This window comes from Myxine glutinosa, chromosome 10 (assembly GCF_964187855.1).
Source record: "Myxine glutinosa chromosome 10, kmMyxGlut1.1, whole genome shotgun sequence".
NCBI classification, from domain to species: domain Eukaryota; kingdom Metazoa; phylum Chordata; class Myxini; order Myxiniformes; family Myxinidae; genus Myxine; species Myxine glutinosa.
In genome coordinates this window covers 72,034,922-72,060,515 of record NC_136270.1, presented here as the reverse complement: position 1 = coordinate 72,060,515, position 25,594 = coordinate 72,034,922, and the positions used below count along the sequence as shown (strand labels likewise).

Here is a 25,594-nt window from a genome sequence, read left to right as displayed (position 1 = left end):
TTGGAGTGCTAGCAACTCTGTTTGGACGGAGGAGGCCATCCCATTAAAGAATCTTGCATTTGTGCCTGTTCTGCCGCATCCAGTTACAGAGTACGCGACAGTTTATACGGCTATGAAGAACTTTATGGACATTGGTTCTCAGCTGACTCAAAATGAGATACCAATGTATTGTGATGAAGGTGTTTATTGCATCGTCCGTGATATACAACTGCTGAGACCAGAGGAATTCAGGACCCTGGTTCCATGCCTGGGAACGTTTCACTTAGTGAAAACTGTTTTGAAATGTATTGGCAAACTCCTGGATGGAAGTGGTGCGGACATCACATGGTTGCAGGCTGGTGTTTTTGGTCCAACTGTCATCGAGAATTCTGTTCTACATGGAGGTCACTACAGCCGCTGTCTTGAGGGTATGCAGCACCTTGCTGAAGCCTTTGAACGCCTCCAGTACAAAGAATTCTTCTCCGAGAAAGGCATCGACCAATATACACATGAGCTTGCCATCCTGACGAACCTCCAGTCTAGTGTCAAGGAGAAATGCATCACAGATAGTCAGAAGTATATGGTTCAGTTTGCTGATGCATCAAAAACGTTGGTCGAAGATTTTAACAGATTCATCCAAACACGGTCTGATACCAATGAAAACTTCAAGTTCTGGACTCAGTTTTTGCAAATGATGGATATTGTCCGTGATCTGTTGAGAGCTGATCGTGAAGGGATTTGGGAACTGCATCTTGACGCTGTCCAGCGTGCATTGAACCTGTTTGCGGCATTCGATTCGACCAACTACTTGCGATGGTGTTCTCTCTACCTTGAAGACATGCGACGTCTACCTGAGACTGCACCATCAGTTCATGAACAATTTGCCAAAGGCAATTTTTCAATCAGAGAGATACCCGGCCGATTCACCGCTGTTGGAGGAGACCAGAAATTAGAGCAAAGCATTAACCTTTCATCTAAGTGCAGGATGGAGTCATTGGACATGCAAAGCAAAAACAGTATGTCGCCCAGTGGGACCTAATATACCATGAAATGATGGCAGTGAAGAACCAACATCGGCAATACAGTGATGTGATTGACAGGACACATGAGACTTACAGCCACCACGAATCATCTCAAGCCACAACGAACCGCAAAGAAGGACATATTCAGGAGATGATGAGATTCATTGAAGAGAAGGGGTCCCCTCTGTCTCTAGACGCTTCCAAAACACTACAAAACTTTGTGACAAAAGAGGTTATGTCCGATGATATAAAAACTGACATGCTCAATGCCTTTTCAAAAGGAAAAGAGAAGTACCTGAAATTCAGAAAGGAAAGGTTTGTCACCAAGACTGAACGAATAAGCAGTACCATTCACCGCACAAACTTGAAGACGATGAAAACTCTTCGAAAGAAGCCACAGAAGACTACCAAGACGACAGTGAAGGAGATGAACATCGCTGAGAGAAACATAGAAATAGCTCGGGAGCGTGGCCTCACCACTGATGATCTCTTAAAGTACGATGTTGTTCCCTCCCCAGTGTTGTTTGATGATGCAGGAATGATGACTAAACCAGCAAAGAGCCAGCTACTGAAGGAGTTGGAGACGCACCTAAAACCGGAAGAATTTACATATAGTCATCGGAAAGACGCATCATTTGTAGTTGACATCATGGCCACAATCCGAAAGGTTAATGTTACGAAACTCTCCAAATTCAATGACCTTCTATCAAATTTCATGTCATTTTCGGCCATATATCATCGGTTTGGGCGGACTGACTATGTCTTTGACATGTATTCTGATGACCCATCAGTGAAGGACAGCGAGAGGAAAAGGCGAAGTGACACTCTACCCATCGAATATACTTCAATAGAGCCATCAACACCACTACCTAAGGATATGAACACATTCTGGCCTTCCAACAACAACAAACTTCTCCTTGAAAAACTGATCTACAGCCATGTTCGTTCAAATATTGCAAATACCGGTCAGTACCCAACTGTACTCGGACAGGTGACCAGAGAGAACGAGGATTGGAAATGTATGAAAATGCACAACAGAGATGAGAGCGCACTGGTACACCTTCAATCCACATTTGAAGAGGCGGATCTTCGCATACTCCATGTTTTGGACGCGCTCAAAGAAGGACACAAAATATGTGTTGTCATCTCCAATGATACTGATGTAGTTGTTGCCTTGCTCCACCACATGCCTGTCTTTCTCCAACATGACCTAGAGGAGCTGTGGGTACGAGCTGGAATTGGAGATAGCACTCGGTATGTGCCCCTTCATACCTTGTTCGAGCGCATCGGATGTCAACTCTGTGCTGTTCTTCCTGCCGTACACAGTCTTACAGGATGTGATATCACTAGCAAAGTTGGGACCAAGAAAGCCGCCTTGAATGCCGAGCCAGAAAAGTTATTGAAGCACTTTGGAGGGTTGCGGACCCTTTCTCAGCCTTTGATCAAGAATGCAGAATCCTACTTGGTCAAAGTACTGAAACCAAAAAGCGATGCGAAGAAATTTTCGAACTTGCGTGCGGAGATCTTCCATCATGTCAAAGGGAGTTCTCATCACAACCTGCCACCAACCAGCCAAGGTCTCCTGCCACATATGAAGCGCAGCTTTTTCAATGCCTACAATATCATGCATGCTTTGGAGCTTCATCAAGATTCTGAAAATGTGATCGCACTTAAGCCAGAGGATTGTGGTTATACGCATGACAAGGAACAGCTGATACCTGAGACAACGTGGAAAACTCTAGAATCACATTGGACAGTTGTCTGTTCATGCACTAAGTGTGCCAGGTCAACATGCCCCTGTAGGACCGCCATAGTCAAATGTGTAAATTTTTGTCATTGCAAAAAGGCTTCCCCTGATGCCTGCAAGAATCCTGTCGCTTGATAAAGAGTACATGTATTGAAGTTGCACGGGTGGTAAATGGTGGTAATTGACAGCACGCGCTTCCTTGTTATGACAGTTATATTGGGTTTGTGGACATGTTATGATTTTAATTCATGAATCCTTAAGCTATGTAAGTGTAATAGTTTTGCTTAAGCTGAATTTTGAGCGAAATTTAGTCAACATCATTGCCAGGAGGTGTTTGGCGGCCATTTTGAAATTATGCAAATTAGGTATATTCAAAAGGGGTTGATTATGGTTCCAATGAATAGCTTGCTATCAAAAACCCATACATAGACACCAAAATCAGCCGAATATCACACTTACTTCGAAAGTTAGACCAATTTAACCAATTTTGGTTTATACCGCTTTTTGGGGTAGGGGTAACCTTTGTTAACATTTGACCCCACTGTCACTATACAATATAATGAATCATAAATATGATGCATGGAATTATTAAAGGGCTTCATAAGGAAGCTTCTGACAAATTTTGGTTGCTTTATCTACATAATTGGGTGTATGAGAGGTGATCGGATTTTGAGCGCCTTTCAAACAAAGTGATTTTTGGAGAAAAAGAAGCTAAATGACGTGTTTTTTTCCTAAAAAAGACAGTTTATAGTATTGAACCATGCTAAAAATGTGTTAGTTATGTCTAAACATGATAAATAAATGTTACATTTGAATCTAAAGCTGCCTACTCTTGAATTATTCTATGAAAACTGAATTTTGCTATTTCGGCTAATTGGCCTCAAGTCATAATCACGTATTGGGGTGTGCAGAAAAAACGTACTTGATCTGGGAGTGTTACCCAGATTTTTTCCAAGGGTCTCAACATATAGAACAGGAAAATCAAAAGTTTTGCCGTAGAAGAGAGATGTACACAAGCAACCCCCCAGAGCCTATACTACACGGTTTATTTGATCTTTGAAATTGAAATCGCCAAGTCTTTTTAGATTTTTGCCATCAAGTGTCATCAAGATTTTATCACATTAATAATGTCTGAAATCACCTCTCCCCTCCCTCCCCCCCCCCCCCCCCCCCCCAGCCTCCAGACATGCCTGTCGGGTACAGAGAATATTGTGACATCATGAAAGTGGCCACTCCAATGAAACTAGGTCAGTCTACAAGCCTTCTGAATGGCTACAAGGCAGACCTCTGCCCAGCACAGCCATTTTATACTTCGAGCAAGCCCGCCCTCTATGAGCAACAAGTGATAGTTGAGAGCCCAGACCCCAATGCCAAGTGGTCATCACCTATGATCAGTCTCCACGAGAATGTCGAGGATCTCCTCAGTGCCATTCAGCAGATCAAGCTGCGATCGATGTCGTTTGAGGATACAGCAAGTGAGGGGGGTGCAGCAGCAGTTTGGCCTGCGGGGGCTCTTCTCCTTGTTGGGTTAACACCCTCCGCACGAAGGAAAGCAATCGCAGATCTTTCAGAGCAACTGGGGCTCGATTTGGCAACGGAGCATTGGTCCTACGTTCTGGTCCGGCGCTCACGCAAGGTCGGAACCGCAACCCATCCGTGCTACCAGAGGGGCATTTTCGGTAACCCGGATCCCTCCATAACTTTGAGGCCAGAGACATTGACTGCCCTCAAATCTCTAGAGAAGCTGAAGAAGGAATCCACCGACGTTAGCATGGCTGGAGCCCACGGATACCTGAGTTTCTACGAAACCTTTGGTTCGCACTTCGTATCCAGTGTTGACGCTGGCGACTTGATCTTCCAGGTGTTCGCTTATGCAGAAGCTGATTACCAAAAGGTCGTCAATGTCTACACTGACCATCCCGATGACCTTCGCGGCCCAACTTCCGACTCTTTTGCCCTGTACACCTCCCCTCGTAATGATGCTGGTTACGGACACACAGCAGCAATCGGCAGCATTTGCATCGCCAGCAAAGACCCTTCAATGGAGACGTCTCTCAAAGACGGGCTCTGGTTTGATAGTGAATATGCGGGAACAAACAGCATCTTTGCGCCATACCTCCGTTCTGGTGCCGTGAACGTCAACACCATCTTCAAGAAGGTCGTCGCTATATCAGTCGAGTTGGCCTCTCTTGGAGTCTTCGCCGAGTACCACCGCATGCTGATATGGCGCCGCATCTTCAAGGGCGCCATGTACACCAAGTACATGAATGGTTCAAAGGTGGCTCCTCACTTCAGCAACAATTGCCCCTATGATCTGAAGTCGGTTTTCAAGGGTTCCAACCCGATAAGTGGTGACGGCCTTCTCTCGACACTCGCTACACCTACCATCAATGTATGGCAGGAGTTGATTGACCTGGATATGATCAAATTGCAATTCCCCGACCTGGTGAAGACATTCAGTGTGTTTGCAAGTGGAATCCTGGTGAGTTATTTGACATCTTTATGAATAGTTTAAGAGATCAATTCATTCAACTCTGCCCACTTCACTCTGACAAAAACATGCCCGTACTTGCGTACAGTTCGCACTGCGGCCTATGTTGTGTATTCAACGCCATCAGATTAATTTTTCTATTTAGGAAAAAGCTTCAAAATAACTTTGCAGCCAATTGGATTTTAAGCATGCATCCGATTTACACTAAAGAAAGTTGAGGCGTTTCGCCACGGCTAGTGTTGTTGAAAATGAATGGATTTGAAACAAAATAAATCCCAAACAAGAAAAGGTGAAAATAATTAATCAAATGCGATTTAGCAGGCCACTCTTGCTCTTTTCTGCAGGAGAAAATGGCAGACAAGCTGTGGTCCCTTAACACACGTCAAATACACGTATTTGATTGGTCAGTTCGTTCTGAGGGCAGAGCTTCATGAATCGGTGTTTAATTGTGACTCTCATTGTGTGTGTGTGTGTGTGTGTATATATATATATATACACGACTGGTCAAAAGTTTTAGACCTCAATTGAGAACACCTCAATTTTTCCAGTTTTTATTTCAATTTACGCAGTTTAATGTCCAGCGAATAACCTGAAATGGTACAAAGGTAAGCAGTAAACTGCTCGAGGTTTAAAAAAAGTTTAGGTGAGCAAAAAGGGGAAAATAATGTAAATTGCACAGTTATATTGTTAAAAAAAAAAAAAAGGCCTTCTTCAGGGAACAATTAATGGGTTAACAACTTACAGCTGTTCTGCAGCAATGTAAGTAAATTAAGCCTTGAAAGTTGATGCAAACAATTCCTACAGGTGTCCCAACCTCTGCTGATCACTTGATTACAAACCCCCTGTCTGTATAAAAGCAGTATTGGAACAGACTGTTATTACACCCTCTGAAGCATTATTTGGACAATATTGCACTGCAAGAAGTAGCATATTGGAAACCGGAGGAAACTCTGACAGGAAGAGGTCTGGCAGACCCAAAGCCACAACAGAATCAGAATACAAGTTTCTGAGAGTCAACAGCTTGCATGTTAGGCGGCTCACAGGACAACAGCTTCAAGCACAGCTTAACACTGGTCGAAGTAAGCAAGTCTCAGTTTCAACTGTGAAGAGAAGTCTTTGAGCTGCAGGTTTGACAGATGGAGTGGCAGTAAGAAAGCCATTGCTAAGATGGCAAAATAAGAAAAAGAGGCTTGCCTGGGCCATGAAGCACCGCCAGTGGACTACTGAAGAATAGAAGAAGGTCTTATCAAATTCAAAAAAAAGAAGGAAAAATTCAAAGAAAAAAAAGAAAGAAAGAAAAGAAAAGAAAATAAAAGAAGAAAGAAAAGAAAAGAAAGAAAAGAAAAAGAAAGCAGAAGAAATTCAAAAAAAGAAGGTCAAAATCAAAATTTGAAAATTTTGGTTCATCACGCAGGGTTTTTGTATGCCGTCGAGTCGGCGAAAGGATGGTTCCTAAGTGTGTGACACCAACTGGCAAACATGGAGGAGGAAGCGTGATGGTCTGGGGCTCTTTTGCTGGATCCAGAGTCAGCGACTTGCACAGAGTGACTGGCACCCTGAACCAAAAGGGCTACCACAGCATTTTACAGCGCCATGCAATACCCTCTGATATACACCCAGTTGGTCAGGGGTTCATCCTACAGCAAGATAATGACCCTAAACACACCTCCAGGCTATGTCAAAACTACCTTCGAGGAAAAGAACAAGATGGTAGGCTTGAAATCATGGAATGGCCAGCACAGTCTCCAGACTTAAACCCCATCGAGCTGGTTTGGGATGAACTGGACAGAAGGGTGAAAGCAAAGCAACCTACACGTGCAACACATTTGTGGGAACTTCTGCAACAGTGTTGGGAAGAACTTCCCGAACAATATTTGATTTCCATTGTAGAAAGAATGCCACGAGTGTGTTCGGCGGTTATATCTGCAAAAGGTGGCTACTTTGCTGAGTCAAAAAATTAAATTAAATTTTGTTAAACAAAATGATTCTATGATTTCTTTTTTTATCTCCAATTGTTTATTTGTTCTATGCTTAATTTCAGAGTACATTGAGACATTAAACTGCGTAAATTTCAATAAAAACTGGAAAAATTGAGGTGTTATAAAACTTTTGACCGGTAGTGTATATGTATATATTGCTGCGGTTTTTAGATTGGCACATTGAAATCATTAAAGGTTAAAGGTTTGCCCCCCTTAGTTAGTCACACGTGCAACATATAGGCCCATTTGTAGTATAGTTATGTCTTAGTATGTGTAAGAATAGGCCATTTCCCCTCTTAGTACCTGCGTTGTGTAAAGACAGGAGAGTAGGCCCCATTCATTTTGCGTCCACCCTCCAATTCTACCTCTATGGGCATAATCCAGCCCGCGCCCCATTCGGCTGACCGCTAGTCGAGTACCACGAGGTATGCCTAAAAAGGTGGGTGCGGCGTTGAGGTCAGGAGCGGCAGAGGTGATGACGGTAAGAGCCACCAGCCAATCAGAGCTCGAGTGGCATGGCATGAGAGGGTGTGGTGAAGCGCGTCTGGTGAGTTTCAGAAGGTTCGCGGGGCGGGTCTATATAAGCCCATACAAAAAGCCCTCGAGAGGACTTGCAGAGGATACGCGCATTGAACAGGACTTGTACCAGTGGCGAAAGGACTTGCGCAGATAGAGAGAAGAAGAGGCGTTGAACCGTACAAGTACGCGGGCGCAGCCAGGCGCCCCGGTAACACATATAGCGCATTTCGGCTACGCAAGTGAACGCGGCCATGACCGCAAGTGAATAACCGCCAGCCACGCCAAAGTCCGCTCCCGACCATTCGCCCCGTGATAACCGTTCCATTCAGGTGACACGCTATGCGCTCCTGCATTCACCTACTTCCATCTCCAAGGGACGAGCCGGGGACTGAGAGAGCTGCACGGGAGCCATCCCTGGACTCGCTGGTGAACATCAACCTGCCCATCAGCAACCCCCATGTGAGTTCATGTGAGATGGGCCCGTTTGTCCTGGGTATTAAGTAAGACTGTATAAGGCTGATCTGTGTCCCCTTTTCTTCTACCATTGTACATTGTAAATAATAATAATTAAACCTGTTATTCCTTTGCTTTCCAATTCGATCGCATTTGTGATTTCTCCATTGACTAAGTGTGGTACGAATAAGAACTGCTTGAATCGGGTTTCACCATCTATAACGGCGCGGATCACGTGTATGCAACCGCTCGGCATATCACCAACACACATGGTTCGTGCGGGGCTTATTTCCTAGCTTCCAGGGCAGCGCTAGTACTTAGGTAACAGCGAATTTGGTCCTGAAACCCTATTTAGCGCTGTCCGGAAGGGACGTAATGGGTCCAGTGTCGCGCCAGGTCAGTCAAAGACAAGGGGACTAATCCCCCCTTGGTAAGGGGAGAAGGCCGGTGGCAGATCCACAACAATTGGTGTCAGGAGTGGGATTTGGAACCCTACTAAATTTTTTTGGGACGAATTGGCTCCAAGTTACGAGCGACCAAAAATTTAGTTTTAAAATCCAAAATTTTAATTCGTGCCATGGCTAGCCAAAGCGATCGGATGCCGGTGGGGGTAGAAAATGAGGTGGAGGAGGAAGAATTGATAACCCAGGACTCCCGGGAGTAATTGGAAGAAATGGAGGAGGCAATTGATGAGGGCGTGGCAGCAGAGGTACCAGGGGTAGAAAATGGCGGCACCTCGCACGTGGCAATGAGGACCGCGCCCACTGCGCAAGTGGGGGTTATGGACATGCAATCCTATATGTGCACCTTCATGGCGCAATTCATGAAAGAAATAAGGGAAATGAAAAACGAAACCAGGGAAATGAAAAACGAAACCCGGGAAACGAAAGAAATGATGGGCGCCCAAAAGAATGACATAAATAAATTAAATGGGAAAATGGACATCCAAGAGAAAAAGATGGATGCTCAGAGCGGCAAATCCACCCAGGAAATGAAAGATGGGTTAAATAAATTGGAAAGCAACATGGGTGGCCAATTGAAAGAATTGGGGGACAAATCAACCAGGGACATAAAAAAAAATGGGTGAACAATTGGAGGAGGTGAAAAAGGGGCTGGAAAGCAAAATGCACACCCAAAAGAACGAATTGGAAAAAATGAGGGTGGCGTCTAAGAGGGAAATAGAAGAGATGGGGGAGGACAGAAGGCGCGGGTTGAGCGAAGAGGGTCACATTGGTACGCGACAAGGTAAAGCAGTGCGAGGAGCACGTGGAGAAGGAGTTGAGGAAGAGTACGGCTAGGTTACATGTGAGTATAGAGGAATTGACGCGGGAAGTAGAGAAGCTGACAGTGGGACAGCAGGAGTTAAGGGAGCAAGTGGGTAAGAACACGGACGTGATAGGGGGGCTGAAAGCAGCACAAAAGGAAATAAGACGGGAGGTAATCGCGACGAAGAAGGAGTGTCAAGTGGTACACAAAGGGCTGACAAAGAGGTTAGATGACGTGGTAGAGACGTTGGGGGACGAGGGAACGAGACGTTAGGACCTATATAGAGACGACCAGGGTGGCTTTAGAAGAAGAAATCGTGGGGGCGCACCGGGAAATAGAAGAGATGAAACAAAAGTTGGAGGAAGTAGAAGAAGGGGTGAGTGAAATTAAAAAGAGACGGAAGGAGACTAAAAAAGAAATAAAGGAGGAGGTGATGGAATATGTGCAAGGTCTGTGTTCACATCATGATGACGTGCTCGCTAACCAAATAAAGAGTTTGCAGGTGGCGGTGGAGAAGCGAAGAGGAAGAAGTGCCGAGGTGAGTGGCGATAATGTCGGAAATGTGTATGGTGTGAGGGGAGGTTTGACGAGCTTGGGAGTTGGCATAGACCCGGGCGTTCATGAGAGGCCGATGGTAAGGTGTGCAACTGTTCCCGATTGCATGGAGAGAGAGAGTGTGCGCAGAGATGTCCGACCAAGGGGAGTGCGAGAGGTGTTTGTGAGCCGGGGTGTGCGAGTCTGGAATGGGTAGCGGGTTGCGACGAGGCGACCCAGGCATCGACACCGACCGGGGTAGTCTTTAGAGGGACGGGGGGGGCGCACACGAGCCCCCAGGAAGTAGTGTACTGTGGGGGCCCAAACGGTTCGGCCCTGCGTTAATTCCGCAGGGAGCGGCACACGGGGTCCGGCCTTTGGGCGGCCATAAGGTTCCACTAGCGCCGTATGACGGCAAGAGTGATTTGAGGGCGTACCTGGCGCAATTTGACCACGTGTGTAGGGGCTACGGTTGGAACCCGGACGAATGTGGGGTACACCTTGTGGCAGCACTGTGCGGTGCGGCGGCGGAGGTCCTGACTGCCTTACCACCAGGTGCTATCACCCTGTCGGATCTCCGCTCGGCCCTAATTAATTGATTTGGCGTTAAACAGCAGAGCGAGCTTGTTAAAGCTCAGCTCGCAGTGCGAAAGAGGAAACCCCAGGAGACCATCGGGGAATTAGTTTACAACATTCAAATACAACCGCTTTGCGGGGAAAAATGGCCTCTAAACGGTGGTTTATTCGCCACGCAGTGGGGATAGCACACACACAGACATGTTCGCGACCTCCCAGGAAAGCTTGGCGCTGGACCATTTCATCCAGGCCTTCCCAGACACCGAGCTTCGGCAACAGCTCTCTATGTGGCGCCCGCGGACCTTGAGCCAGGCGGCCGACGCTGCGGCCCGTTGGGAATCAGGGAGGCCTCTGGCCCAGGGACGCAGTGGCGTTGAGACAGGTAGGGCCCGTGGCTGGTGGCGGGCCCCTGAGAGGGTCCGCCCCCAAAAGGGGTCCTGACCTGAAATACATCGTCCGAAGGCTGGTGGACCAGCACCTGGCGGGATCTGGACCATGGCAGGCGGCTCCGGAGGTGGCACACGGTAGGACACGATCAAGTGCCCCAATTCGGAATTACAGGGGGGGCAATTTGGAATTCCGGAGGCAAGCACCTTACCAGGTGAGGTGCTTTAATTGTAACCGGGTGGGTCACCATGCGTGGGAGTGTCGAGCCCCATGCTGGGACGGACCCCGGCAGCCGGGACCAACAACTCCGCCTCATACGGGTCGGGCTAGCCAACCCCAGACACCCCCCCCCCCCCACACCCCCGCCAGGGCCCGGGAAACTGATATGTGCCGAGCATGCAGGGCCGCGTTCGGCAGTAGGGGATGGTGAAGAGCCCTCATTGACGCAACAGGTCATCTATTGTGGCCAAATTGGTACAGGTAGTTTGACAATTCGGTGTAAAATTGCCGGCGTGGGGGTAGACGCCATAGTGGACACAGGAGCTAGCGCCACAATTATCAGCCCTGTGATCCTTGATTCAAGTGCAGACGGCTGGGATAAAATCCAGCGTCTGGAAAATCATAGTTTGCAGTTGGCTACCGGGGTAACGGCCCCCGTCATAGGGCGTGGTTTTGTAACCCTCAAGTTGGGGTCGGTAAAGAAGGAGATAGAAGTTTGGGTGGTGGAGATGTGCGACCCATGCCTAATCGGGTTGGATTTGTTGACTGCCAGCGGTTGTAAAATCGATTTGTGCCGGGGGACCTTGCAAGTGGGGATAGATGAGCTGCCATTGGGTGGGGTGATCAGGGCCGAGAGGACGGAGCTGGAGGCTTCTGTGGCCGTGACCATTCCCCCAAGGGCCGAGGCCATAGTGCCGGCCCGATGGCTAGCTCGCCCAATATGGCAGGAGTCCTGTGGCCTAATCGAACCGGTGGCAGCGCAGTCCATCCCGGGTTTAGTCGTGGGCCGCACCCTCATAAAAACGGACGGGCCGGTGGTGGCCGTCCGAGTGATTAATATTAGTACAGAACCACGCACTATAGGACGGGGCACGAAGATAGCCGGCTGCACCCCAGTTAATGAAGTCGCGCCAGTGAGGGACGAGAACGTCCAGCCGAGCCGGCCCCGGAGGGAGTCTCGAGAAAATAGTAGGAATTGGCCCGATCCCATTTGTGAGATGGTAAATCGGAGTAGCATAGAGTTGGAGGAGACCCAGAGGGAGGCCTTACACAAATTAATTGAGACCCATTTGGATATCTTCTCCTTGTCCTCTGAGGATATTGGACGTACGGGCCTGGTGAAACATCAGATCCACACCAGTGAGGCCCGGCCTATTCGTCAGCCTGGCCGACGGCTCCCTTGGAGCAAGAGGGAGGAAGCTGATGAACAGGTATAAAAGATGCTCAATGCAGGTATCATTGAGCCCTCGGGAAGTCCTTGGATGTCACCAGTTGTGTTGGTTAAAAAGAAAGATGGGACTACGCGTTTCTGCGTGGAATATCGCCAACTAAACAACGTGACACTCAAAGACTCATGTCCCCTCCCAATAATTGACGATACCCTCAATGCCGTTGCGGGCTCAAATTGGTTCTCAACCTTGGACCTCAAGAGTGGGTATTGGCAGGTGGAGATGGATAGGGCAGGGAAGTAGAAAATGGCATTTTCCACAGGTAAGGGGCTGTATCAGTTCACTGTGATGCCGTTTGGTTTGTGTAATGCCCCCGCCACCTTTGAAAGATTGATGGAGCATGAACTGGGTGGCATGCCATGGCAGTCATGCCTGGTGTACCTGGATGACGTCCTGGTGCATGCTAAAACATTTCCCCAAGCCATAGCTAATTTGGACCAGGTGTTTGGGTGCCTCAGACAGGCAGGGTTGAAGCTGAACCCGAGTAAGTGCACTTTGTTTGCTACAGAGGTGGCCTATTTAGGTCATGTCATTGGTTGCGAGGGGGTAAAAACAGACACAGGCAAAATTACAGCGGTAGAGGAGTGGCCCGCACCGCATACCATTAAGGTGGTGCGGGGATTTTTGGGACTCTGCTCCTACTACCGGCGTTTTGTGGCAAAATTTGCAGAGTTGGCCCGGCCCCTTCACCGGATTACGGAGAAGGGGACAAGATTTAATTGGACAAGGGAGTGCCAGGAGGCCTTCCTGGCATTGAAGGGGTGTTTGACATCCGCACCCATTCTAGCTTACCCCACTAGTGACGGGACATTTACCCTGGACACGGATGCAAGCCAGGAAGGATTGGGCACGGTTTTGTCCCAGACACAGGGGGGCATGGAGAGTGTGATCGCGTATTATAGTCGGGCCCTGAGTAGGCCCGAGCGAAATTATTGCATCACTCGTAAAGAGTTATTGGCTCTGCTGGCTGCCATGAGCCATTTCCACTCATACTTGTACGGGCGGAAATTTCTGGTTCGAACTGACCATTCCTCCCTGCAATGGCTCCTCCGGTTCAAGGAACCGGAGGCCCAAATCGCAAGGTGGTTGGAAAAGTTGCAGCAGTACGATTTTAGTGTCACCCATAGGGCCGGGAAGGCCCATGGGAATGCCGATACACTCTCTCGACGTCCTTGTTTGGGGGAAAACTGTAAATTTTGTGCGAGGCACGAGGACAGGGAACAATTGGCAGACTCCACCCCTACCCTCGTAGTTCGTGCAACCCGGGTGAGAGGGCCAATCTTGCCACTAACCGCTGATGAAGAATTTGGAACTTTGGCTTGGAGCACGGCCCAGTGGGAGGATCCCGTACTGGGACCGGTGTACGAATGGGTTCTATTGGGAAAAAGACCTAATGGGGAAGAGGTCACCCCCCTCGGGGCGCCAACAAAGGCATATTGGGCTCCATGGCAAACCCTGGAATTGAAAGGTAACATCTAGTATCGCAAATGGGTAGAGATTCCCTCTGAGAGAACTTCCTGGCTGGTGATAGTCCAAGAGAAATTTTAAAACATCATATTACAGCAGGTGCATGGCACCCGCTCAGGCGGCCATTTGGGCAGGACAAAGACAACATCTCGTGTCCGCTGGAGGTTATATTGGGTGAATATGGGGCATGATATACAGGACTGGTGTCGGAGATGCGACGCCTGTACTGCTAAAAAGGGACCAGCACGGAGGATGAGGGACCCCTTCAATTACACCAGGTGGGGGCCCCCCTTGAGCCGGTGGCTATGGATATTCTAGGACCACTACCCCTCACCCGCCAAGGTAATAAGTACATCCTAGTTGTAATGGACTATTTCACCAAGTGGCCGGAGGCCTATGCCCTCCCCAACCAAGAAGCCGGGGTGGTCGCACAGGCCTTCGTGGAAGGATTTGTATGTAGGCATGGGATTCCGGAGGAGCTGAACACCGACCAGGGACGAAATTTCGAAAGCCAATTGCCAAAAATGTGTGCAAGCTCCTGTCAATTAGAAAGACAAGAACAACGCCCTTAAGACCTCAATCTGACTGGATGGTGGAAAGGTTCATTCGAACCCTGATACAACAATTGGCATTATTTACCACCACCCATCAGGACGACTGGGATGAACATCTCCCGTATTTGTTAATGGCCGACCGAACCAGCCAGCACGGGGCCACCGCATGCAGTCCAGCATTGCTTATGTAGGGGCGGGAGTTGCGGGCTCCCGCCGACCTGCTATGCAGTCCCGTGCCAGAGACCTCTGATAGACCACCGGGGGAGGGTTATGCACGTCACCTGGAGGAAGGCATGGAGAGGGTCCATGCCTTCGCACACTGCCAGCTTCAGCTGGCGGATGCCAAAATGAAGCGCAGGTTCGACCACCGGAGCCAGGGGAGTCAGTATTCTCCGGGGATGAAGATTTGGTTCTTCAATCCCCGGAGGCAGAAGGGTAGGTGTCCCAAACTCACCTCACCCTGGCAAGGCCCGGGGGTCATCCTAGCGCAAATTTGTGATGTGGTCATTAAGATCAAAATGGGGCCACGAGCCCTCCCTCGGATCATCCACGCCGACCGGGTAAGACCCTACACCGGCGAGCAGGCACCCTCATGGATCGCCTCGGCTTTAGAGGCCGAGGCACCAGGCAGGACCCAGTACCTCGAATGACGGGGGCTCATAGTGCAGAGGACTGGGGGTGATAGTGTTGGGGAATGGTGCCCGGTGTAGAGGGATGATAGGTCTACCATTCCTCACATTTTGGGGCACATGAGCATTAGATTAGGGGGTGGCAGTGTAAACTAGCCGAGGGCGGGCTAGGATAATTGATAGGGATTTAGAAAAATGACAGTAGGGACAAGATTTAAGTAGTGACTTTTGGCCAGGTAGAGGGGATGTAGTCAGATTAGTTGGTTGATAATGATGAGGGAAGTGCTTAGTGTAAGGGAAGACGGGAAAGCACGAGTTTTAGAGGGAGGTAGTTAGTTAGATGATGCTGTGTGTGTGTAGTAGTGTGGAGAAATTGTGTGTGTGGATGAGCTTGAGCAAATGAGGAATTGAATGGGAATCACTGTGTATGGATGAGCTTGAGCAAATGAGGCATTGGTTGGGGATAACCAGAGGTGGTGTATGAGTGGTGTATTGAGGACAGACAGATTTGTGTTGAGGGAATTGACTTGCATGGTGTGCAAGTGGGGAAAAGGTGTAAGAGCACAAGAGGTGTGCAAGAGAGCTTGGTGTGTGGAATGAGTGGTGTGGAATGCATGGTGCGAATGAGTGAATGGGGGGAGATGGACCCCTTCACGAATACCTGGGGAGGGTAGTTTAAAGTCAGGTAGAGGGTTTAGGTAAATTGTTGGATATTGACACCTGTGGTGCAGGAAGTAGCAGGAAGTGCTTGGATGGGTGCATGAGTCAGTGAATGGCTGGGCATGTGGGCTTTGTTGGTACGTATGGTTATTGGAGCACTCCACCACTGGTAGCCTGTCGGCCAGGTGAGGCCACAGGTAGGCTCTGGGAGCCAGTCAGAGTAGTGTTCAGTGGGGCCCGAGGATCCAGGAGAAGGACCCGGGTAGCCCAATGCCCGAGAGGGCATCAGAGGGGTGAGAGAGCCAGGAGGGGCCTTCCCCGATTTAGGGTAGTCGCAAGGAGCAAGGTAAGCTCGGGTGGCGACTTCAGTGGCGGAGGTGCGCAGGTAGTTGGACCTGCTAGTGGAGCCATACGACCCAGCCCCGAAATTGTGCAAAGGCACAGTAGTGAAAAATTGGGGAGTGAGACCCAAATTGGATGGCATCACAGGGTGGGTCAATGGGAATTGGTGTTTAGAACCACATAGTTTAACGATGGCCAACTGAAATGGCAGGGCAAGACCCCGGGTAGTGTAACTGAGTTAACGTTATTAGAGTATAGTTAGGATGAGGAATCTCTTCGCACCATCCACATCCACTCACCAAGGGAGACGGAACTCCACACCAGGTTTTGTAAATGATTTGAGTGAGTAAGACGCATCTTGACGTGATGAGACATTGTGTGTAATTCCATCTCTTCCTTCCTGGGAGGGATTGGAAGACGATTTCGGCTTAGAGGGGGATATGGGAGACAGGACGTAGAGACGAATTTGTAAAGTGTAAATACTGGGAGGGGTAAAGGTACTGTAGTGTAGCCGACGTTGGGGGGTATGGACAGTAGGGACGAGTCTGCTCTGCTCGCTCCTCCATGCCCCTCGCGTTGCATTACCTTGTATTGTGTGTACCTTTGCGTCCTTTCCTTTGCTAACTGTGCTTTGTCTCTCCTCCCCACCCATGGACCCATTTTGGAGGGGAGTGTGCAGGAACACAACTGTGCAGCTGCACCTGACTACACCTGTGCGGCACCCCTGCTGCATTTTGCTGCACCACAATACACCTTATGGACCACACGTTCTGTGGCCTTGCCTTTTTGCTGAGCAGTCATTTGCTGCAAACTTACCTTGCACCTGCGGACGACTGGTTTTAAGTGGCGTCGATGTCACGCAGTCGGACCACATGAGATTGGCCCTGCTGGCAATAAAAACGGACACGGTTTGTACATTGTATTCTGGTGTGCAAGGAAAGAAGACCTTTAAGTTTTTTTTTTTATTGCACACCGAAGATGAAGCAGGAAGCAAGAAGATGCAGCCAAGCAGCAAATATGACATTTGAAATGTGAACTTTTTGTGAAATGTGTATTGGTGCATTGGTGCATTGCTGTGTTATCTCCCCTCCAATTTTCTTTCCAAAAAGAACAGGTCCTGGGTTATAGAATTGTAAATAATTAGGTTTAGTGTTGTAAATAAGATGCTACCCACCGGCTTTATGTTTAGTTTCAAAACAATTCCGCAATTCGGTTAGCTGTGGGTGTGAGTAGGTTAGAGTTAGTTACACAACGCAGTAGGTGGGAAATATCTAGTGTTGTAAAACTGTCACATACAGGGAGTTAGATTAAATGTTAGAGGGGAACCACATCTAAGTGTCACACATAATTTAAAAACTAGTCCCAAACCTTTCTCAAAACCGGTCGTTCTCACTTGTGTGGGTTCGACTCGGGGATGAGTCTGGCAAGGGAGGTGGGCAGTGCTGCGGTTTTGAGATTGGCACATTGAAATCATTAAAGATTAAAGGTTTTCCCCCCCCATAGTTTGTCACACGAGCAACATATAGGCCCATTTGTAGTATATTTATGTCTTAGTATGTGTAAGAAGGCCATTTCCCCTCTTAGTACCTGCGTTGTGTAAAGACAGGAAAGTAGGCCCCATTCATTTTGCGTCCACCCTCCAATTCTACCTCTATGGGCGTAATCCAGCCGCCCCATTCGTCCACCCTCCAATTATACCTCTATGGGCATAATCCAGCCACCCCATTCGGCTGACCACTAGTCAAGTAACACGAGGTAGACCTAAAAAGGTGGGGGCGGCGTTGAGGTCGGGAGCGGTAGAGGCGATGACGGTAAGAGCCATCAGCCAATCAGAGCTCGAGCGGCATGGCATGAGAGGGCGTGGTGAAGCGCGGCTGGTGAGTTTCAGAAGGTTCGCGGGACGGGTCTTTATAAGCCCATACGGAAAGCCCTCGAGAGGACTTGCAGAGGATATGTGCATTGAACAGGACTTGTACCAGTGGTGAAAGGACTTGCGCAGAGAGAGAGAAGAAGAGGCGTTGAACCATACAAGTACGCAGGTGCAGCCAGACGCGCCGGTAACGCATGTAGCGCATTTCGGCTAAGCGAGTGAACGCGGCCGTGACCGCAAGTAAATAACCGCCAGCCATGCCAAAGTCCGCTCCCTACCATTTGCCCCATGATAACCGTTCCGTTCAGGCGACACGCTACGCGCTCCTGCCTTCACCTACTTCCATCTCCAAGGGACGTACCAGGGACCGAGAGAGCTGCACGGGAGCCATCCCTGGACGCGCTGGTGAACATCAACCTGCCCATCAGCAACCCCCGTGTGAGTGTGTGTGAGACAGGCCCGTTTGTCCTGGGTATTAAGTAAGACTGCTCTGTGTCCCCTTTTCTTCTGCCATTGTACATTGTAAATAATAATAATTAAACCTGTTATTCCTTTGCTTTCCAATTCGATCACCTTTGTGATTTCTCCATTGACTAAGCGTGGTAAAGAATTAAAACCGCTTGGATCGGGTTCCACCATCTATAACGGCGCGGATCACGTGTACGCAACCGCTTGGCATATCACCAAAACACGTGGTTCATGCGGGGCTTATTTCCTCGCTTCCAGGGCAGCGCTAGTACTTAGGTAGCAGCGAATTTGGTCCTGAAACCCTATTTAGCGCTGTCCGGAAGGGACATAATAGGTCCCGGGTCGCGCCAGGTCAGTCAAAGACAAGGGGACTAATCCCCCCTTGGTAAGGGGAGAAGGCCGGCGGCAGATCCGCAACAATATATATATATATAATTATATATCCTGTGTGTGTACAAACCTCATATCATTATTTCCTTTTTGCCATTTAATGTAGGTATTGTGGGAGAGAAGTCCATCAGATCAAGAACAAATGATAATATAGTTTAGTACCTGCCTCCAAACTCACATTAAAATGTGTAAGTTGCCACAAAGGCCCCGTGCGGTACCAGGGTATAGTCGGTCACATGACGTAAACACTATTTGGTCATAAACAGTTTACTTTAAAGGCCGTTTAAACACACCCACCCGGTCAGCTTTGAGCTAAACAGAAAGACTCAATTTATCAATAAGGTATTCAAGAAAACCTAAGAAATCCCCTTTCCCAAATGTAACAATGCATTAATTTTTCCCAACATTTAACGTAAAGCATGCATTGATCATATAAAAAAGGAAAATGTGGGGAAAAAACAGGCGCATTGGGGTTGGGGGAGGTTATCCCGTGAGCCGTCCCCTCTGACACATGTATGCATTTGCCTGCGCTTCACTGTTTTTATGAAAGGAACGATTCCAAAGAAAAAATTCCGCTACTATTCAATGTGATCAAATTATGCAGATTATAAAACTTTTAAATGTAAGCCTGATGTTGGCTTCGCGGTTAGGGTGCTGGCTTCAGATGCTAGCATACTGGGTTTGAATCCTGGATGATCGCTGAATTAATACCAAGGGGGTTGACTAAAGCCCCAGTCATACCGGATTTGAGTGGCCACGAATCGCCCCGATCACCCCCGATCTGGCGATTCCCCGCACCAACACGACTTTTCGGCAAGATCGGCTGTAAATTTTCCCACAGTCATACCAAACCACCCCTGCCACGACTCCCGTACGATCGCGCCGTGGCCGCCACGCTGACAAAGCCCGATCCGCCAAGTGCGCGGAAAGATCACCACAAGTCCTAGCCCGTGCCCACACGTCTTCGCTACGACCTCACTACGACCGCAGTACGCATGCGTACGTGCCCACCCATCCGAGCCCGACTGCGCGGCGGCCGTCCTTGCCCTATATAAGAACGGCCAAGAATCACGCCGACCTAACTACGATCTTAAAATTCAGATGACGCTAATTCACGTTATTTTTGTATGTTGTTTATATAAAGCATCAACTCCAAGCCTTCCAATGATGCCGCCAGCCAGGAAGAGGTGGAGGGGATCCAGGAAGACGTGCACAATCACGCGGCCGCCATGACCAGCTTGGATGTGATCGATGTGACCAGCTTGGATGTGATCGATGTGACCAGCTTGGAATCAGGAGATGAAATGATTTCGCCGCCGGGGATCGCCTATATATACCCGGTCTTGTGACAGGTCGTACTGGCGCCTACTGGTGCTTACTGCATGCTTACGGCAGTCTTGTTAATTCGTGAGAGATCGGCAATGATCGTGAGTCGTCGTACTGCTGCGCAAACGTGGTCGGGACGGATCGGGGCAATTCTTGGAAGATCGTGATGGCAGTCATACGGCGTCCATGTGAGGACGTACGGCGGTCGTATCAGTGCTTGCTGGATGCGGAGCGAATCGTGGCAGCCAAGTTTCCCGACCGCCGCAAGACACTCCACGACCATTTTCCCGATGCCCACACGCGCCCGTACGACACCCTCCAGACAGCAGCAAGAGTTTGGAAAACGCCACGAATCGCCACGATAATTTTGAACAGTTCAAAATTGTCGGGGCCGCTTCCCGTCTCGACCCAAACTGCCAAGTACACCCCCGATCATCCAGGAATCGCCAGGACCCCAATACGATCTGGCCAAGAATGTCGCCCCGATCTTAGGTCGTGGCGATTCGTGGCCTGAAAATGGCCGGTATGACTGGGGCTTTAACCTGTCATCCTTCTGAGGTTGGCAAATTGAGTATAGTGGGGGGCCGTGCATGGGTAATTTTTTCTTTCCATTTCAAATTGATGCAAAAGTTTTGTTTTCAGTACCACTTTGAAGGTAAGGGCCTATACAATTTTGGTTTGAGTGTCAAGTACTCACGCCCCGATCCGCTTCCACTACTATTCCAGACACCAATTGTTACGCCAATAGTACAATTGGTGTTCCAAAATTTGGGCTAAATAAATTTAGTCCCAGGTCCGAATCCGACATTCCTGACACCAATTGTTACGGTCCGCGGTTAAGGATGTTATGTTTGCCGAGCAGATGGCACCGCGACCTAACAGTTTCCCCGATTCACCCGATTCACCCGAACGTTGGCCGTATCGCGCCACAGATATTAAATGTGGAAAACTCTAAAGTGACCGAATGTAAAGAGGAAGAAGAAGATGTACAGAAGAGTAACAGAAGAGTTCTGGGCCCTGTGCTTTTTCTGGTCTTCATCAATGATCTCTCTGACTCTCTTGAAAATCCTCTCTATCTCTTTGCTGACGACTCTACTCTCTGTCGCTCCATTCTTCATCCCTCAGATCGGCAGTCTGCAGCCTCCTCACTCTCTGCAGACCTTGACAAAATCACAGACTGGGCAAACAAGTGGAATATGTCTTTCAATCCTGACAAATCTCACACTCTTACGATGTCTCTCCGAAAAGACCGACTGGACAACCCTCCCATCCACTTTCTGAATAATCCTCTCCAAGAAGTTCTGTCACTCAAGCTTTTGGGTCTCACTATCTGCCATGATCTTTCCTGGAAAACCCACATTTCAAATCTGGCCTCCAAAGCCAGTCGCCGACTGGGCATCCTCCGTCGTGCGAAGTCCTTCCTTGGCACACCTGAGCTCCTCACCACATACAAGGCTTTCATCCGCAGCTCAATGGAATACTGCTCTCCCCTCTGGGCTGGTGCTCCTGCCTCACACCTAGCTCGCCTTCGCGCTGTTGAAACCAAAGCATTCAGAATCATTGGAATCTCCCGCGATGAGCTAACTCCAAGGGCCTCTTACTCACTCACCGCAGGCAGGTTGGTGGTCTTTCCGTCTTCTACCGACTCCTCTCTGGCCTTGCCCCCCCAGCTCTCTCTGGGCTCTGTCCCGCAAATATTCCTACAGGTCGCACAAGATCTGCCTGCAACCCTCTTTTGGTTAAACTGCCAAAATCAAGACGCTCTGCTCACCTTTACTCCTTCATTCCTCTTTTCTCCCACCTCTGGAACAAATTCCCTCACTCTCTTCAATCCCACTCCACCCTCCAAGTCTTTAAAACAGCTGTTCACCACCATCTCTTATCTTCCCCCATCCAAAACCTTGATCCTTTCTACCCCCGCTAATTTCACCCCAATTCCACTTTTTGAAATACCAACTTCTGTCCTGGAAGTCCTTGGTGTCCTTGTGCTTTATACTTCTCCCTACCCCCCCCCCCCCCCCCTTCCCATGCCTCCTCAGTAGGTGATAAATGTTGCTTCTGGGACACCTCCGTTTAACATGGGAAATCCCTATCTAATGTCATTTACCCCCCTGTTTTTAAAAAAATCATAAACACCTCTATTTCTCCCTCTATGAACCTATAATCCTTCTCGCCTTATGAACCTATAATCCTTCTCGCCTTATGAACCTATAATCCTTCTCACCTTATGAACCTATGATCCTTCTCGCCTTATGAACCTATGATTTTCTTCCTTTATGAACCTATAATCCTTCTAGCCTTATGAACCTATGATTTTCTTCCTTTATGAACCTATAATCCTTCTAGCCTTATGAACCTATGATCCTTCTCACTTACATGTAAATTTTCCTCTCACCATCACTTTTCTTCATTTCCCCTTAACACCTCTATTCCTGACCCCCTTGGTCTTATGGGCCTTTTACTCTTACTATCAATGATCATTGTTGTTCATTGATCATTGATTATGTTCGGGTCCTGTGCCACACACTTTTTGTTAAGCTCCGCGCCACTTTTTGCTAAGCCCCGCCCACTTTTTGTTAATCCCCACCCCTTTTTGGTAGACCCGCCCACTTTTGGTAGGCCACGCCCACTTTTGGTAGGCCCGCCCCCTTTTTGGTAGGCTCCGCCCACTTTTTACTAAAGACCACCCACTTTATAAACTCTCCAGCATTACATTATTTTTAGTTAAGACATTACATCATTTTCTGTTGAAACATTACATCATTTTCTGTTGAAACATTACATCATTTTCTGTTGAAACATTACATCATTTTCTGTTGAAACATTACATCATTTTCTGTTGAAACATTACATCATTTTCTGTTGAAACATTACATCATTTTCTGTTGAGACATGCCCAGACTTGCCCAAGGGAATTTCCACAGGAAATGACACACCCAGTCTTTCTTATAAAAGGCACTAACCACACAGGCCTTTTCAAACACACTTTCTGCTTCACTTGAGAATGGACTACTATGCTGAAAAGGAGTTGGATAACTTTGACATTCCTTGGAGTCCTACTACCTGTGTGGAGCTCAACCTTCAGATTGATGAACTGGACTCGAACCTCTTATCAATGGAGGTAAGTTTATTTATTTATTTATTTATTTATTAAAATTTTTTTTTTTTTGTATTTTTTTTTTTGTATTTTTTTTTTTTTTTTTTTGGGATATTTTTTTTTATTATTTTTTTTTTTTTGTATATTTTTTTTTTTTGTATTTTTTTTTTAATTTTTTTGTATTTTTTTTTTTGTATTTTTTTTTTTTGTATATATATTTTTTTTTGTATTTTTTTTTTTTAGTATTTTTTTTTTTTTTTGTTGTATTTTTTTTTTTTTTTTAGTATTTTTTTTTTTTTTTTTTTTTTTAGTATTTTTTTTTTAGTATTTTTTTTTTTTAGTATTTTTTTTTTTTTTTTTTAGATAAGACTCGTGCAAGAGTCAACAAAGTTTCTTTTAATATTCATAGAGCTTGATTTATATAAATAATAATATTGTATTAAATTAATACGTTGTTATTTTCTCTCACAGGAAATTGTATCTGAGATACAAAATGAAAATACCACTTTTGCCACAACCTGGGGTGAAATGATGATTGATTTGTTTGAAGACCTTTTGAACAACCAAGACCCACAGAACGAGTTCTACCTTGATGACCCAGCCAAAGAGTTATACCGTGGAGACTCACTAAATTTGGGAAAAACAAATTATGAGGTCTGCCTAGATGGTTCTAACTGTGGAGCCTACCTTGGAGACTCACTAAATTTGGGAAAAACAAATTATGAGGTCTGCCTAGATGGTTCTAACTGTGGAGCCTACCTTGGAGACTCACTAAATTTCATAAAATTAGGAAAAGAGTTTTACCTTGGAGACTTTGAAAACTGGTTTCGTTTTGGAGACTCTAGCTGTGTGGAGCTAAACCTTCACCTTGATAAACTCGATTCAAATTTCTCATCAATGAAGGTAATATTTTATTTTAATATACATATAATAATTGTGTATTAAATGTAAAAAATAATTAATTAATACGTTGTTATTTTCTCTCACAGGAAATTGTATCTGAGATTCAAAATGAAAATACCACTTTTGCCACAACCTGGGGTGAAATGATCGATTTGTTTAAAGACCATGACCAAGAGAACGAGTTTTACCTTGATAATCCAACGAAAGAGTTTTACCTTGGAGGCTCTTTGGATTCTAAAGCAATGAACAATGTTCTTTCTTTAATGACGTTTGATTTAAGGTAAGTTCAGTTGATTAATAATCAATTAAAGTATATGTTATTTCATTCAATATTAGATAAGTAATATATTTCTTTTTTACATGTATTTCAGCAATATCAAGAAAGTTCGGGGAAGAAGATGCTGGAAAATACTTTCTTCCCATTTCTACTTTTTCCAACTTGAAAGCCTTGAAAGACAGAATTGGAGGAAGAGGAAAAATATATATATTGAAATACGTATTAAAAAACATTTTAAAAAAATATTGAAATACGTATTAAAAAAAGAAAAGGAAAAAAAGATTATGCTAGGGTTAGGGTTGGGATTTTGAATGTGAGGGTTAGGGATGGGGTTGGGTTAATGGGTTGGGTTAGGGTTGGGATTTTGAATGTGAGGGTTAGGGATGGGTTGGGTAAGGGATGGGGATGGGTTAGGGATTGGGTTGGGTTAGGGTTCTGGATGTGAGGTGAATTTTTGAATGAATGTCAAACCTCACAGACTCATTTATCTTATATTATCATTGAATTGTTTTTAAAAAGTTGGGAAAAGATAAATAGAATTGGAAGGTCATACAAAGAGATGGAGTTAAGAACTTTTTTTAATGGTTGATGTAATGGATTCAGTTGTTTTGACTAACAAATATGGTGTTTTAATGTGGGGGTTGGGTTAGGGTTTGTACATTATTATGACCCACTCACACACACACAAAAGTTAAGCCCCAACTAAAAAGTTGTGGGATTCTGTGTTTGGGGTTCACAGATTTAAAAACGTATCCCCATGATACACACAAAAGTTAAGCCCCAACTAAAAAGTTGTGGGATTCTGTGTTTGGGGTTCACAGATTTAAAAACGTATCCCCGTTATACACACAAAAGTTAAGCCCCAACTAAAAAGTTGTGGGATTCTGTGTTTGGGGTTCACAGATTTAAAAACGTATCCCCATTACATTTTTTAATTTATTTATTATTTTCAAGGGTTATCAGCTTTGTTTTTTGTAATTCCTGTGAATAAAATGACCCTAAGATTTCTTCTCCATTTAAATCATATAATTTGTAGGTCCAAGGGACTGTATCCATTACATCAACGATTTTAAATAATTCATTAGTCCATTTTTTTGTATAACCTTTCTCAAAATGGCTTTTCCATCTGTATATTCTTACAATATCACCAACTTTGAACTTCGGTTTTCTCAAATTAATCTCCTTTTCATATTCTAATTTTGTAAATGAT

The 25,594-nt window shown here is 46.6% G+C and overlaps 2 protein-coding genes across 2 annotated transcripts in view; both read left to right on the top strand.

The window, feature by feature from the left end:
* The window catches only part of LOC137418787 (uncharacterized), a 96,343-nt gene that overhangs the window by 50,431 nt on the left and 20,318 nt on the right, over window positions 1–25,594 (top strand). The window contains exon 3 of the mRNA XM_068104909.2: window positions 3,926–5,230. Within this exon, the coding sequence (XP_067961010.2) occupies window positions 3,926–5,230 (1,305 nt within the window). The remainder of the gene's footprint in view (window positions 1–3,925; window positions 5,231–25,594) is intronic.
* On the top strand, window positions 23,058–24,841 carry LOC144894053 (uncharacterized). Its single transcript, XM_078785756.1, has 4 exons — window positions 23,058–23,228; window positions 23,676–24,107; window positions 24,194–24,387; window positions 24,479–24,841. Exons 1-4 carry the CDS (start codon window positions 23,112–23,114, stop codon window positions 24,693–24,695), a joined length of 960 nt encoding a protein of 319 aa, XP_078641882.1. The 5' UTR covers window positions 23,058–23,111; the 3' UTR covers window positions 24,696–24,841.